Source organism: Aptenodytes forsteri, unplaced genomic scaffold (genome assembly GCF_000699145.1).
Source record: "Aptenodytes forsteri isolate BGI_AS27 unplaced genomic scaffold, ASM69914v1 Scaffold4, whole genome shotgun sequence".
NCBI classification, from domain to species: Eukaryota; Metazoa; Chordata; class Aves; order Sphenisciformes; family Spheniscidae; genus Aptenodytes; species Aptenodytes forsteri.
The window spans coordinates 1,838,743-1,851,493 of NW_008795442.1; the positions used below are offsets into that span (position 1 = coordinate 1,838,743).

General features: G+C 36.9%; 1 protein-coding gene across 2 annotated transcripts in view; it reads left to right on the top strand.

The window, feature by feature from the left end:
* Window positions 1-12,295, top strand: part of MON2 (MON2 homolog, regulator of endosome-to-Golgi trafficking) — a 59,584-nt gene extending 47,289 nt beyond the window's left edge. For both annotated transcript variants that reach the window (XM_009281089.2, XM_009281090.2), the window contains 5 exons: window positions 5,398-5,458; window positions 6,771-6,894; window positions 7,724-7,931; window positions 8,768-8,850; window positions 10,744-12,295. In XM_009281089.2, the coding sequence (XP_009279364.1) occupies window positions 5,398-5,458; window positions 6,771-6,894; window positions 7,724-7,931; window positions 8,768-8,850; window positions 10,744-10,907 (640 nt within the window). In that variant the 3' untranslated portion in view covers window positions 10,908-12,295. The remainder of the gene's footprint in view (window positions 1-5,397; window positions 5,459-6,770; window positions 6,895-7,723; window positions 7,932-8,767; window positions 8,851-10,743) is intronic.
* The last annotated feature ends 456 nt before the right edge of the window (window positions 12,296-12,751 follow it).

Sequence of the window (12,751 nt, forward strand, 5' to 3'; positions counted from 1 at the left end):
AGTGGTGTCTTATTCCGGAGTAGTTTGGGAGAATCTAGTCACTGTTTTGAAAGTAACAGCTAAAATTTATCGCTGAGTTGAGGTACATGTCAACTTTCAGATTGTAGGAGAAGGCAACAGGGATGTACTTTCCTTTCCAGCTGTCCATATCGGTCCTTTATTTTAGGCCAGCTAGGTGGTAAAAAAGGTGGTTTTCAGTGTGTTCCCTGATTTATTTATATTAACAATGAGTTATGTTTTTTAAAACTTCTGGTAGTACTTGGATTTTGGTCTGTATCACCAAAATCAATTAACTAAGCCACAGATGAGAAGATGAGAGCACCCTGTGCTCTTAGTTAGATTAGTGACTTGTAAACTTGATTTGGTTTTAGTGACCCTGCTGACCATAACTGTGGCTTACTGCGACTGTAAGTCAGTCATCCCTGGTGGCTTTCTAACTTGCAACTATGCCATGCAGGACAGGCGGTTTATTAAGTCGGGTGCAGAAGTGTACAAATCAGCTGCACTGCTGAAGACCAGCATGGATTGAAAAGGGTCTGGAGCGCAAAGAATTTGGACAATGCAATTCAGAGAGACCCCAGGAGGCTATCAGTGAGACAGAGTAACAGCATTACTGCATTATCTGGATTTTTACCATTATCTAACATGTCACCCCTTGTGAGAGTAATACAGTTAGATCTATTCAGTTAGACCTGAATACAGTTAGAACTGAAAATTCACTTTCTTATGCTGGCATTCTGTAATTTTTCCTATGCGCTCTGCTTCAAGGAAACCAAAATGTTTTGTCACAAAGAAACTTACTTTTCTTCGCTCCTGTATACCTTTTCATACTCCACACTTTCCACTACTTAATGTTCTACATGTTCCATGCTATTATCTGTCCAGCTTCGTGCAAAGCTAGGTAAATGTCTTCCTTTTGTATCTCTCTTCAAACCCTTATTCTTCAAAGCTGACTTAGCACTGTTGGGATGGTTCTAAATATGAAATATCTGCATCTCTGTAAAACTTGGTAATGTGTTATTGCAGTCAGTACTCCTAACAACACTGCATAACAGATTTGGCTAGTTTTTCCCTTTAGCTTTGTTCATTAAAATATTCCAGTGCATATTGTCTCATTTTTGTATGCACATTCTCCAAGTCTCTACCTGGCTAGGCTAGAGTAGAAAGATAAAACTCTTTCTATTTCACTGATATTCTACATTTTTAATCAACATTTTAAACATTTTTCTAATCTAACTCATAATTCTTCTAATCACTGCGGTCCTAGAAATCATGTGTAGATAGCCTAATACTGCTTCCACCAGTGAAAATGAGTTGGCATTGGTTAGACAAGAGGTCACTGTGTTTAGAACCCTTGAATGAAAGCTCTGTGAATCTCTGTGTTCAAAATAGTGAACTTCCTCTGCATGGTCTTGCCTCTGTCTTTTGGACAGGAACAGGTTTTCAAGTCAGCTATGGGGCTGAATGAGGGGAGATACTCATTGATGTTTAAAAAGTACAAAGCACAGCAGAAATGGTCTCTGCAGCTTTGTACATCAAGAAATTTCAAATATAGCCAAAAGAGCCCAGGTAAATGAAAAAGGAGAATGTTACTGTCACAGAGAATTAACAGCTTCCAAGCAAAGCTGCAGCTTTTTTTTTTGCTTTTATTTTTTAAAGCAAGCTACAGCTGAGGAGGCTCAGTAATCTTGATTTTTATTATAAATCAAAATGACATTTAAAAATTAATACATTTCATGTAACTTAATTTACACAAAATTGTCTTCTAGTAAGAGCCTGGTCTGTATTATTTCATAACTTTCTTCTTTCCCAGAGGCTTTCATGGAAACATGTCAAGCCATTATATAAAATAAAATTCAACAAACGTGTGTGTGTACATATATAATTTACTAGAGCAGAAGTCTGTGCTCCCATGAGGGAATTAAATCAATACTCTCCAAAAAGATGCTTCAGAGTAGAGTGCTGCTGTGCACGGCAGGACTCTGGGTGGCTGTTAGCTCTTTGTTGTTATGCTCCAAAGCCCTCCCTAGACAGTGGGCAGCGGCTGGGAGCTCTGTACCTAGGAAAGCCTGCACATAGGAACAGTCTGCATTGCACTGCCTCTTATCTTCCCTGGCTCTTGACCCTTCTGGTACAGTTTGGCTGTATTGCGTCAGACCAGCAAAGCTTTTGGCCCCTAGATAGATGTTTCATATAGACACCTTACAAAAATCTATTTAATTGGGAGTAATTTGCTACATGAACAAGCATGTAGCATAATCTGTAGTATATATGGCAGATCAGATATAGATGACTGGACAGAAAGGTCTTAACATCTTTTTAAAGTAAAGCTCAGCTCAGAAAGTCAGTCAGTTGTAAATTAGGAAGTGTCAGAATGAAAGCTTTCCATGTATTTCAACATGACCTGTGTTTATATGCGTCATAATAGGTTACGTTACTATTTAAAGGTTTGCATAGTTAACTTCTTTATATGTTACAAAAGGTACTGACTGAACAGCTACTTAATATTTTATTTTATTCCTTGTTTTCAATATATAACTCCGAACTTCCTGACTGCCTAACACACAAACCAATAATAAATACAGTACTTCATATTTTCTTCTTTGGGTTTTTTCTAGTCATACATGTAACACTTGAGTGTTTCACAGGCAGTGGTGAAGATCTACATAAAGTCCCTTTGAGGAAGGGAGATATATTTATTTTTCAAGCAGGAACATGGGTACATACTGTCATAATTGTCAAAACTGAAAATTAGCTGTAGGTGCGCAGACTGAACTTCACGTGTCTCATGCTAAGCACCCAGAAGATGGGGGGAAAAAAGCCTATCTTGGAAAAATCTTATTTGACTTGGTCAGCATCATATAGGGGCACTGAGGGGAAAAAAACAAACCTGTTAGCTAAACTAACCAGCTTTGAATGAGATTTAGAAGCCTCCAAAGTTCTTAAACCTTTCATTAAAATTGGCAGTGGGATGGAGAAGACAGGCCCAGACGAGTACCCTTATGAGAACAAGGCTGGCACAGGTCCACAGTCGTATATTTGGCAGCTGCCTAGCCAGTGAGCACGTGCTTAGCTCTGAACTACCCACCACATGTCTGTTGTTTCCTGGGGAGGGACATGGGGTGGAGGAAAAGCTGGGGGCTGGGGAGGGAGTTTGGAAATAAGCCAAAGGATGCCAGTCTGCTTGTCACTACAATACTGCACCGATTCCTCTGCTTACAGAACAGCTTGGTTCTTTGTTCAGTCCAGAGCTCTCCTTTCCTTGCATCTGCCTATTCTGACATAAATTAGGCAGGGAATGTTGTGGCAGATTGACCCTATCATTTTCCTTCCTTCTCAGTAGTGACCATCCTGTGCACTTAATCAGATGGTTTCTCTGGAGAGAAAAAAAAAAGCATCTTCTAATTTAAGATGCATCGTAACACACAAGCATATACAATAGCAGCAAGTTGAAGTACCACAGGCAATCTTAATTCCAATATTTCTAAGCATTCCTTTCAAGTGGTCAAATTTCCAAACTGTTCCTCAGCTTGAAGATGTTATATAGTTATTTTAAAAAGACAAAAAGTAAAATTATGGGAAAAGGAGAGAATTTAATATATGAAATTATATTGACCTTATATAGCGCCTTGTCTCTGATTTTTGTTGTTAATGCTACGGGTTATTCCATTAGCTCTAGTAACACGTTACCTTCAGTGCAAATCAGACACTACGGTGAAACTGAACCCGCAATCCAGTGGGTTTTGCAACTGTCTTTAAATTTCAGAGAGACATAGGCATGAGGATTCCAACTTCTGCTCTATGTCAGAAAAACGAGAACGGCGTAACTAGGTCAGAACAGACACGTATCTAGACCTATGTGCTGTTTCTGTTGAATTAGTGGGATACCTAAGGAAGAGTGCAAGGTGACCACATAGTGATACTTTCATGATATGCTCCTTCAGCCTCCCAATTTACGTAGATCAGAAAGTTCTTCTACCACAGGTTGTCACTGGCTCATAATCGATTTTTCTTCTAATGATTTTGCTAACTGTATGTTGAATCTGTGTAGATTTTATCTGGCAATCCTATGATTATGGGTTTATAAGCAAGGTATTTCAGACTTTATCTATCGCGTGAAGTACCTTCTTTGATTTCTGCTCCCTGCAAGGTGCAGTAGAAGCAGATCTGTAAAGCAAAACAGTTCATGATGAGGACCCATCACCCGCAGAGTGCTCACTTTAGGTGTTTTATTTCAGAGTAGCTCTAGTCTGGCTTTCTGTCATGAAAGCATCTACGAGAGCTTGGAGTACGTTTTTTGGTTTAGTCTAATTGAAAATGAATCCCATTCTATGCACTCTTAAGACCTGACATGAACCAAGGTTTATAAATGGGGATGTCTAGAAGTTTAACTTGAAAAGCCCATGTCTGATCCAAACTAAAACACTGATGTAGGCACATCAGCTCAAGTAGTTGATTGCTGTCTAAGTAGGAGGCCTTTACTCTTTCTGTCCTGCTGAGGAACTTGGCCCAGTAACTCAGCAGAAGCATAATCCAGCAAAGGAAAGGAATTTGAAATCACTGAACGGGTAGTCCAGTAAGTACAAGGAAGGACTCAATAAATGAGATAAAACTTCACCAGAGAAAACTGCATGACTGATGGCTGGCATAAAATTTCCAATCAAATGATACAAGATTTCCAAATTTACAAGCAGGTAAGGCAGGATCTTGTAAAGTATTGGGTAGTTTTCATGGTTGAATCACTTCTGGACATTTCATCAGTAAATAAATTTTTGTATACAATGGAAGAACTGCAGAAAGTTCAGAATTTCTTCAAAATTATTGTTTGTAAAATGGGTTGTTTCTTCATAAAATTCATTAAGAATGAGAACAAATATATCACTTCAGTTACCAAGGAAAAAGATGAAGTAATGTCCCATTAATGAAAAGTGTGTTTCATTAATGCAGAAGAAAATGTAAAATTAAGGTTTTTTTACAGATGTACTGCTGAAAATCAAAAGTCTCTTATCTTGCAAAGTGAGAGAAAATGTAGAATGTAATAAAGCATGATCCCCTGATGGTACCTTTACAGACTCATCTAAACAGATACTGTGACTTTTGCACATATAAGACAAGAGAGATTACTTTGAGATGCATATGAAAAATGGTGTTGGTGATGCAAGTCCTTAATCAGATCCATTAGTTGTAACTCTTCAATTTTAGTGTTTTACTACTTTCTTCCTTTGAATAATTTTTATCATCATTATTCATAAGATTTTATTCTAAAATGTTAATCATTACCATACAATAGTACCAACTTGATGCATGTAGTAACTTCAAATGTAATGCATTTTCCCATACTCATCTCCTTACACATGTTGTGAATTTAAAAGTATAACGTAGTATGTTTGTTTTTAGTACACCTCCTGATAATCTCTCAATTCAAGAATTTCAGAAGAATGAGAGTATTGATGTTGAGGTAAGGAGACTATAACAAATATGCTGTCGAACATAACGAGATAGTGATGTTCACAGATTGCATTTGGTTCTGAAATAATTTTTTGAAAAGTTACCCACTCGTTATTTTTTCTGTGATACTGTTTTCCTGTTTGAAAACAAGACAGGAAATTCCTAGGCTCAGAATTCGGCTGCTTCAGTTACGCAAAACGTAGGAAGCGGCATGCCAAAAACTACTTCTCATGCACTCCAGTTCAAAACAGTGTAGAGTGGCTAAACCAGAATGTGTTTCTGCCTCTAACCCATTATCTGATTCTTACTTACTATGTTATTGCCAAGCAATTACACAGGTAATTGTAAACCATGGAGGAAGCTGACAATTAAACCTAAAGTGAGTGCTTTCTGGGTTGAGGGGGGACATTCAGTCAGCAATGACATTATTGCCCTCCAGATGTGTTCTCAATACTGAAAAGCTTGTGCATAAATGAAGAAATGATGTCTTGTTTGTGCAGTACAGAGACCGCTGTAATTGTAGAAGAGATCATGTTTGTTTGGATGAGGCCGAAGAAAATTAAGAGATGATGATACTTGGAATGAAGAGGGACTGGTCCCTTTTCACTCCAGGACAAAGAGATGTGGCAGACCAGGGATTAGGGGTGCAAAGGAAAAGGAGTTGCAGAGAAGACATGGCAATATCTGAGGGTTTGACCGCCTGTCATCTCTCCAGAGTGGCAGCTGGGACACAGAGATTTCTGGATGAAAAGCGGAGCGGTTCTGCTTGCAGTGAGCAGAACACTGAGATCTAATGCTTTAATTTATGGAGATCTAAACCCACTTTGTTCCTGAATGGGAGCATCAAGACCATGGATAGAAAGCATTTCAGTTAATGTGCATTGCCTTAAGCTTGTTTAGATAATTAACTCACTTGTTCTGCTTTGCAGATGTCACATGGTAAGCATGTGATATATGTGTTAATGTCACAGTGAGGATATTGAATTGGGTGGAGGGAGAGGACGATTCCTAGTGTTATATCTTCTCTTTTCAAGACCATAAATTTGATTTGAAGAATATACTTCAAATGTCAGTGGAAATCTGAGTGGTAACTGCTTCAGGAACTCTGACAAAAGTGGGGGGAAAAAAAGTTTATTATTTCAAGTTTAACGTTACACGCAAGACCACAATTTTTGGACACATCTGCAAATTTTAAAAGCTAGCATTGGAAGATTTTATGAGGTTTCATTAGGCATGTCTCTTCTGTTTAATGTTTCTGTCTTCTTTATACTAGAATTACATCTTTAATATTCAGAAAACCAATATAAATATATTTATTTTAGGTGGTGCAGCTTATCAGCACAGAGATACTGCCATATGCTAATTTTATTCCTAAGGAATTTGTTGGTCAAATAATGACTATGCTCAATAAAGGCTCAATACATTCTCAGTCGTCCTCCTTTACAGGTATGGTACCCGAATGGCAAAAGATACGGTGTTTAAATCTACTAGAAAGTAATGAAAATGTTGAGAGTACTTATTCTGAAGAAGACTTGGAAGTTCCATGGCATGTAGTCAGTATAGACTGTTTGATATCCAGCTTGTTTTTATAAACTGTATTTTATTTCACGGAAGTTGCCAAGCATTCCTTGCAATTTTTAAAAAATTATTTCCTTACTTCTTGGTCAGTATCATATATAATATTGTACTTGTGTTACTTTATATTTATACTTTCTACATAGTCTGTTTTGCATTGTGCCAGCTGAAATAGTTCTAACAATAATCTCAGACAATTGTAAGACAGACATAATATCCTGTTCCCAAAAACTAAATGACCTTAGCATGACTATATGGCGTACCTAACCAGATAACTTCTCTGCCTTTAAGAAAAACATTTATAGTTTTTGGGAAAGGTGAAAAAAATGGACATAAGTCATTACAGAGAAAAATATTTGGGTTGTACAGTACCAAACATTAGTACTTATGATGTAGAACTGGGGTTGCTCGTTTTTTTAAATTGATTTCATATATTTTATTATTAAAGCAATGTCAAGTAGGTAACACGTTACTGAATGTGTTGCATATTTTATCTTTTATTTTTGGAACTACTGTGATTATTGTACAGTCACCTTTTCTTAGAATGTATTCTTAATATTTGTTCATATCGCTGTTAATCTTTTTTAATACTAGAGGAGTGATAACCTTTTTGCAAAATATAATAAACTGATTGAAATGCAACATTTAGTGCATTGGCATGCATGCTGCACAATTAAATAGGACATTTTACTTTTGACAGAAGCCGAAATAGACATTCGAATGAGAGAGGAGTTTTCTAAGGTGTGTTTTGAAACACTGCTCCAGTTTTCATTCAGTAATAAAGTCACAACTCCTCAGGAAGGCTACATCTCTAGAATGGCACTTGCTGTGCTCTTGAAAAGGTCACAGGATGTATTGCATCGCTACATAGAAGATGAGAGATTGAGTGGCAAATGTCCTCTTCCACGGTATGTGCCTTGTCTTTAGGAAATGAAAGGTATTACCAGTACTTTATGAGAAGAAGGTTGCATTCAAAATATCACTCAATCATTAAAAAAAATACTGTGTGTGGGTGGGTGAAATTTAAAGCCCGGGAAATGTTTGTTGGGAAGAGAAACAAAGTTTCAAAGAAAATGTTGATACCAATTTTTTGTTGAAAAAGCTTTAAATAATAATGGTTGTATTCAGTGCTGTTACATAAACAATAGGAATGTGACTTAGTAACTAACATTTTCAGTTACTGAAACAATGTTTCTGATATCTGTAATGTAATATTTCTGAAATCTGATTTCCCTTTATTCCCAGTAGAGCTATGTATAGTTTCTAAATTGAGAGGTGGAGAGTCTCCTCGAAAATAAGATAAAATATCGAAACAGCAAAGTTGTGAATCATTACTGAAGTAATTGTTCTTGAAACAGAAAAATTGACCTAAGTACCAGGAAATTCTTTAAAATGGGATCTCATTTAAATTTCACTTAAGTTTTGAAGGTTTTGATCATGAACGATGCAATTGATTATTTTCATGTTACAGTTAATCATGTACATGAGTATTTTCAGATTGAGATGTGTATGCTGTTACTGTTTCCAGTATCAAATTTAAAGCTATCCTAGCTGAGACAGCAGCAATGATGGTGGGAAAGTTAGAGACAAATGATAACCTTAATCTCTAAATATCCTTTTTTTGGTAGGCTTCCTTGCAGCTGTTTCCATTACGTGTTTTTTTAATGTTGTGTAAGTTTCAAAGAAAACTTATATTCTTGAGACCAAAATGAGCAGTTGACTGTTTGCATTTTTCCCTTTGTAGGCAACAAGTAACAGAAATCATAATTGTTTTAAAAGCTGTCAGTACTCTCATAGATTCACTTAAAAAAACTCAACCTGAAAATGGTAAGTTATTGTTAAAAAAAATGGTTCTAAACAAGATAGCATTGTATCTGCCATAAAGAGATATTTATTCTTTCCTGTACTAATTTTCACACAAATTTGAAAGAAAAGTGTAATCTGTAAGATACAGTATTTTGTAATTCTGTGTATATGTAGGTGGCAGACCGAAAAAAACCCCCACGAAGTTTTTCCAGTATACCTAAAAGTATAAGGTCCTAAGATACGTTTAATAAAATAGAAAACTTCAATTTATGGTGTCTTTTATTAGATAGAGCTTGGTGTCTTCTAAAAACAAGCAAACAAACAAAAAACCTTCCGTAAAATGTTAATAGAATGCTTAAATACATGTAGTCTTCCTAGATCCTTTTTCTTCTCATGATACCTTTATAGGTTGCTATGGATCACGTTCACATAGGCGCACTCTGCAATTAAAGGGGGGTACAAGTTAAACGCATGGGCAGGCTGCTAGATACTTAAACTTGCGGCCTTGCTTTCCCTCCCTTTCTGCTCTAGTACCTCCTGCCCCCCGTATTCAGAAAGATGTCTTAGCTCACTGATGCCCAAGTAAACGGTTGACAGATGTATTTAAAGGGCTGAATTAAATGGAAGACCTCAACTTCATTTATAACCATGCGTCCTGTTCCTCCTGCAAGCTGCACATACTGTATGCATGGAGAGTTCCCACCAGAAAACTTAGTCAGGAGTCTTAGTTAAACCAGCTGCATTGGACTCTGCAACTCTGACAGAATTGCATATACCACACTTCCCTCTACCTCCCTGCTTTTGATATTATGAGGAACAGAAAAAACCTTTTCAATCCTGAAACAACCAACCAACCCAGCCTTTCCAGGAAGACACAGGCAGGTGGGTTTCCTGAAAGAGGCGGTGCCTCACTTGCAGCATCAGTGAGCAGCCAGATTTCTGATAATGTGGTTTCCAGGGCTGATGGCAAAAGGCCAAGGGCAGAACTATGCCAGGATACATAAAGCCTTTTGGTGAGCCCTGAAGGCAACTGAAGTGCTACTTTGGTGGGCCTTTCTCTTAAGAGGGGTAGAGTAGCCAGCTCAGCTGGACTGTTCCCCACATCCCTTTTCCTGCAATGAGAGAAATTCTTCACCTGGTCCATATATGGCAGTGATTGCCCAACCTCCTGTGTACCTTCTTATGAAGAAAACCACTGGACAAATTAGAGAATCACTTTACTCCCACTTCTTCTAGCTTTTAATAATTTTATTTCTTTAAGAAAATTATTAACGTTGTCTGAAATCAGGGGTTTATTCTCTTTTGAAAACAGAGCTAAAACAGAGGTAAGCAACGAAGTGACACAATAAGTAAGATTCATGCTACAATGTTTAATCTTGCTTGTCAGACAAACAAACTTTACCAGGGATATTTTTGTGTCTTGGTCCAGTGCTTCTCCCTCTGCTCTCTATAGGTCTTGTAATCTGGAATGATTTGAAATTAACAGAAGGCCTCATTGCTGACAAATTTCCAAAAGTGAAATGTGCATCCAATTCAACTTTCTGTCAATAGCTGAGAAAAGCAGGCAGAAAATGTATGTCTGTTACGGATTTAATAAAAGTAGTATCTTCAATTTGTCAGTTCTTTATCCAGAAAACACAGTGAATGACTCATATGTAGAAACACAGGTGTGTAGCACCATTTTATGGATATCCCATCTGGCTTCCAGCTGCTGCTGCAAAAAAGAGTATGGCTCTCCTGCAAAAATCCTACATCGTATCCGAGAGCCCTGTACAGATGTCGTAGCGTCTATGTAGCGCTAGTACCTATGTTCAGGCACCTGAATGTGCCCTGATTTATACAGGTATTGAAAAAATCTGCTGTAAGAATTTGGACAGTAGTAAGTGATTCAGTCTGTTCTTTTCTTCATTGCAGTTGACGCTAACACATGGGCACAAGTTATTGCCTTGTACCCGACTTTAGTAGAATGTATCACCTGCTCATCCTCGGAAGTGTGCTCTGCTCTGAAAGAGGCACTGGTTCCCTTTAAGGACTTCATGCATCCACCAGCATCCAAGGTACAGAACGGAGAGTCTTGACCCCATAAAACTTCTTTTTTATTTTTGAAGGAAAAAAGTATCCAAAAATGTTTGTTCCCAGGTGAAGTTTCTCTGAGGAAATCTCTTGTGACTAGTACTTTGGCAACCAGTGCTGACTGCCTTTTAACTGTACTAACAAGAGCTCAGTAATTCATGAATACAGGCTATATCTCAAAGGTTCCAGAGTGAGTAGCAGTGCAGACCTTTAATAAATTTAACTGAATAGTCGGAATCATTTATAATCTAATGTACTTGCTACAGTATCTTGAAGTGGTGATTGAAAAGTGGGCTTATGTACAGCTTGTTGTGTATGTGTTAATGATGTAATTAAAAATATTTCAATTCAGTCAGATTTATTAGGCTGGTGTTTTGCACCCTTTTTTTGAAGTACGAATTGTACTAAAATTTTATGCAAGATGGTACTGTAACATTCCATATACCTGTAACCAGCCTTTGTAAACAAAGGGAACTGATATACTTGTGTGTATAATAAATGGTACAGTTCTGTATAAAATAGTTGCATTTATTATTTAAATTCTTTTTAAAATATTGATAATGCTAAATGCTTGAAAATGTATTTATTACGAATAAGTTGTATGCTTGCATTTTTACTTACAGTTTGCCTTCTAAACTGCCAGATATGCTCATTCATATCTGATCATGTTGTTAGTTTCTGCTTAATTGAATGTATCTTCTCTGTGGCCATTGGACATCTAAGAAAGGGTCATATGACAAAAGATTGCAGCAAGCAGCCAGTGGTCTGCTGATCTCAAACTTCAAAGTAGTTGACCTGAAATAAGTTTGAATATGCAGAAATCCGCTGTAGCACTTCAACACTACCATACCTCACTGCATAATATATTTGTTTCAAGATGTTTGTTCTACTCAACTCTATCCATTTTTGTAGTTGCAGCCTTGCTTTAAAAAAAAAAAAACAAACAAAACATATTTGAGGGTTGTTAGCCTTTTTTACCCTTCTTGGCAGGTATCTCAGTCTTTGACTCATGACCCAAGAAAGGTGATTTCAAATATCTGAAATACTTGGCTGTAATATTTTGTTCAATAATTTTAAGTGCTTTGTTTTGTAATGTCTTTTCAACCCAAATTGTTCTAATCTTTTAATTATAAACTGTGTCTGATGTAAAATCATGAGAAGTGTATTTTTGAAGATAGTTACTCATTTAGAAGTGCAGTAAAATTTGTCATTAAGTAAATGTGAATTTGTTTCACTTTCACATAATACACAATCGAAGCAAAAGTCTTAATAGTATTGTTTTTAAAGTTTGTGACTTAGCACTTAAACTCATTATTAAATCATTGATTATGATTTCAATGATTTTTCACCTGTATTCACATATTTTAACTTGTGATGTGAAAGCACAAAGGCCAAATGTAAAAAAAAAAAAAAAATAAACAGGTGCCTTTCTATGGATTTCAGAGTTTCAGAGCTTACCTTTAGGTTTTTATTCCTTAAAGTCTTTTGTAGATATTAAAAGAGATTATCATGCATAAGAAATGGTATTATATCTGTTTGCTTTACATTTTCCTGGCTAAAGGGACATTGATTGGTACATATGAATAGATGTAGAAGTCGTAGGAGCTTCAAGTTGAAGGTGTGATGAACTGGTCAGGGTTAGAAATACCCTGCGTGAATAATGTTATACAAGCCCAGCTTTGAACAGCTCGCTCCCATAAGGCTCCAGTTTACGGTCCTTTTTAAAAGCTTTCTGTTTCAAAGTACAGTAAATATTAAAGAGGCTTCAAGATCTTGCACATTTCTCTGTGACCAACGTTGCATGGAACTGAATCGTCAAGCGTGGATAGTTTTTGGAGAACACACAGTT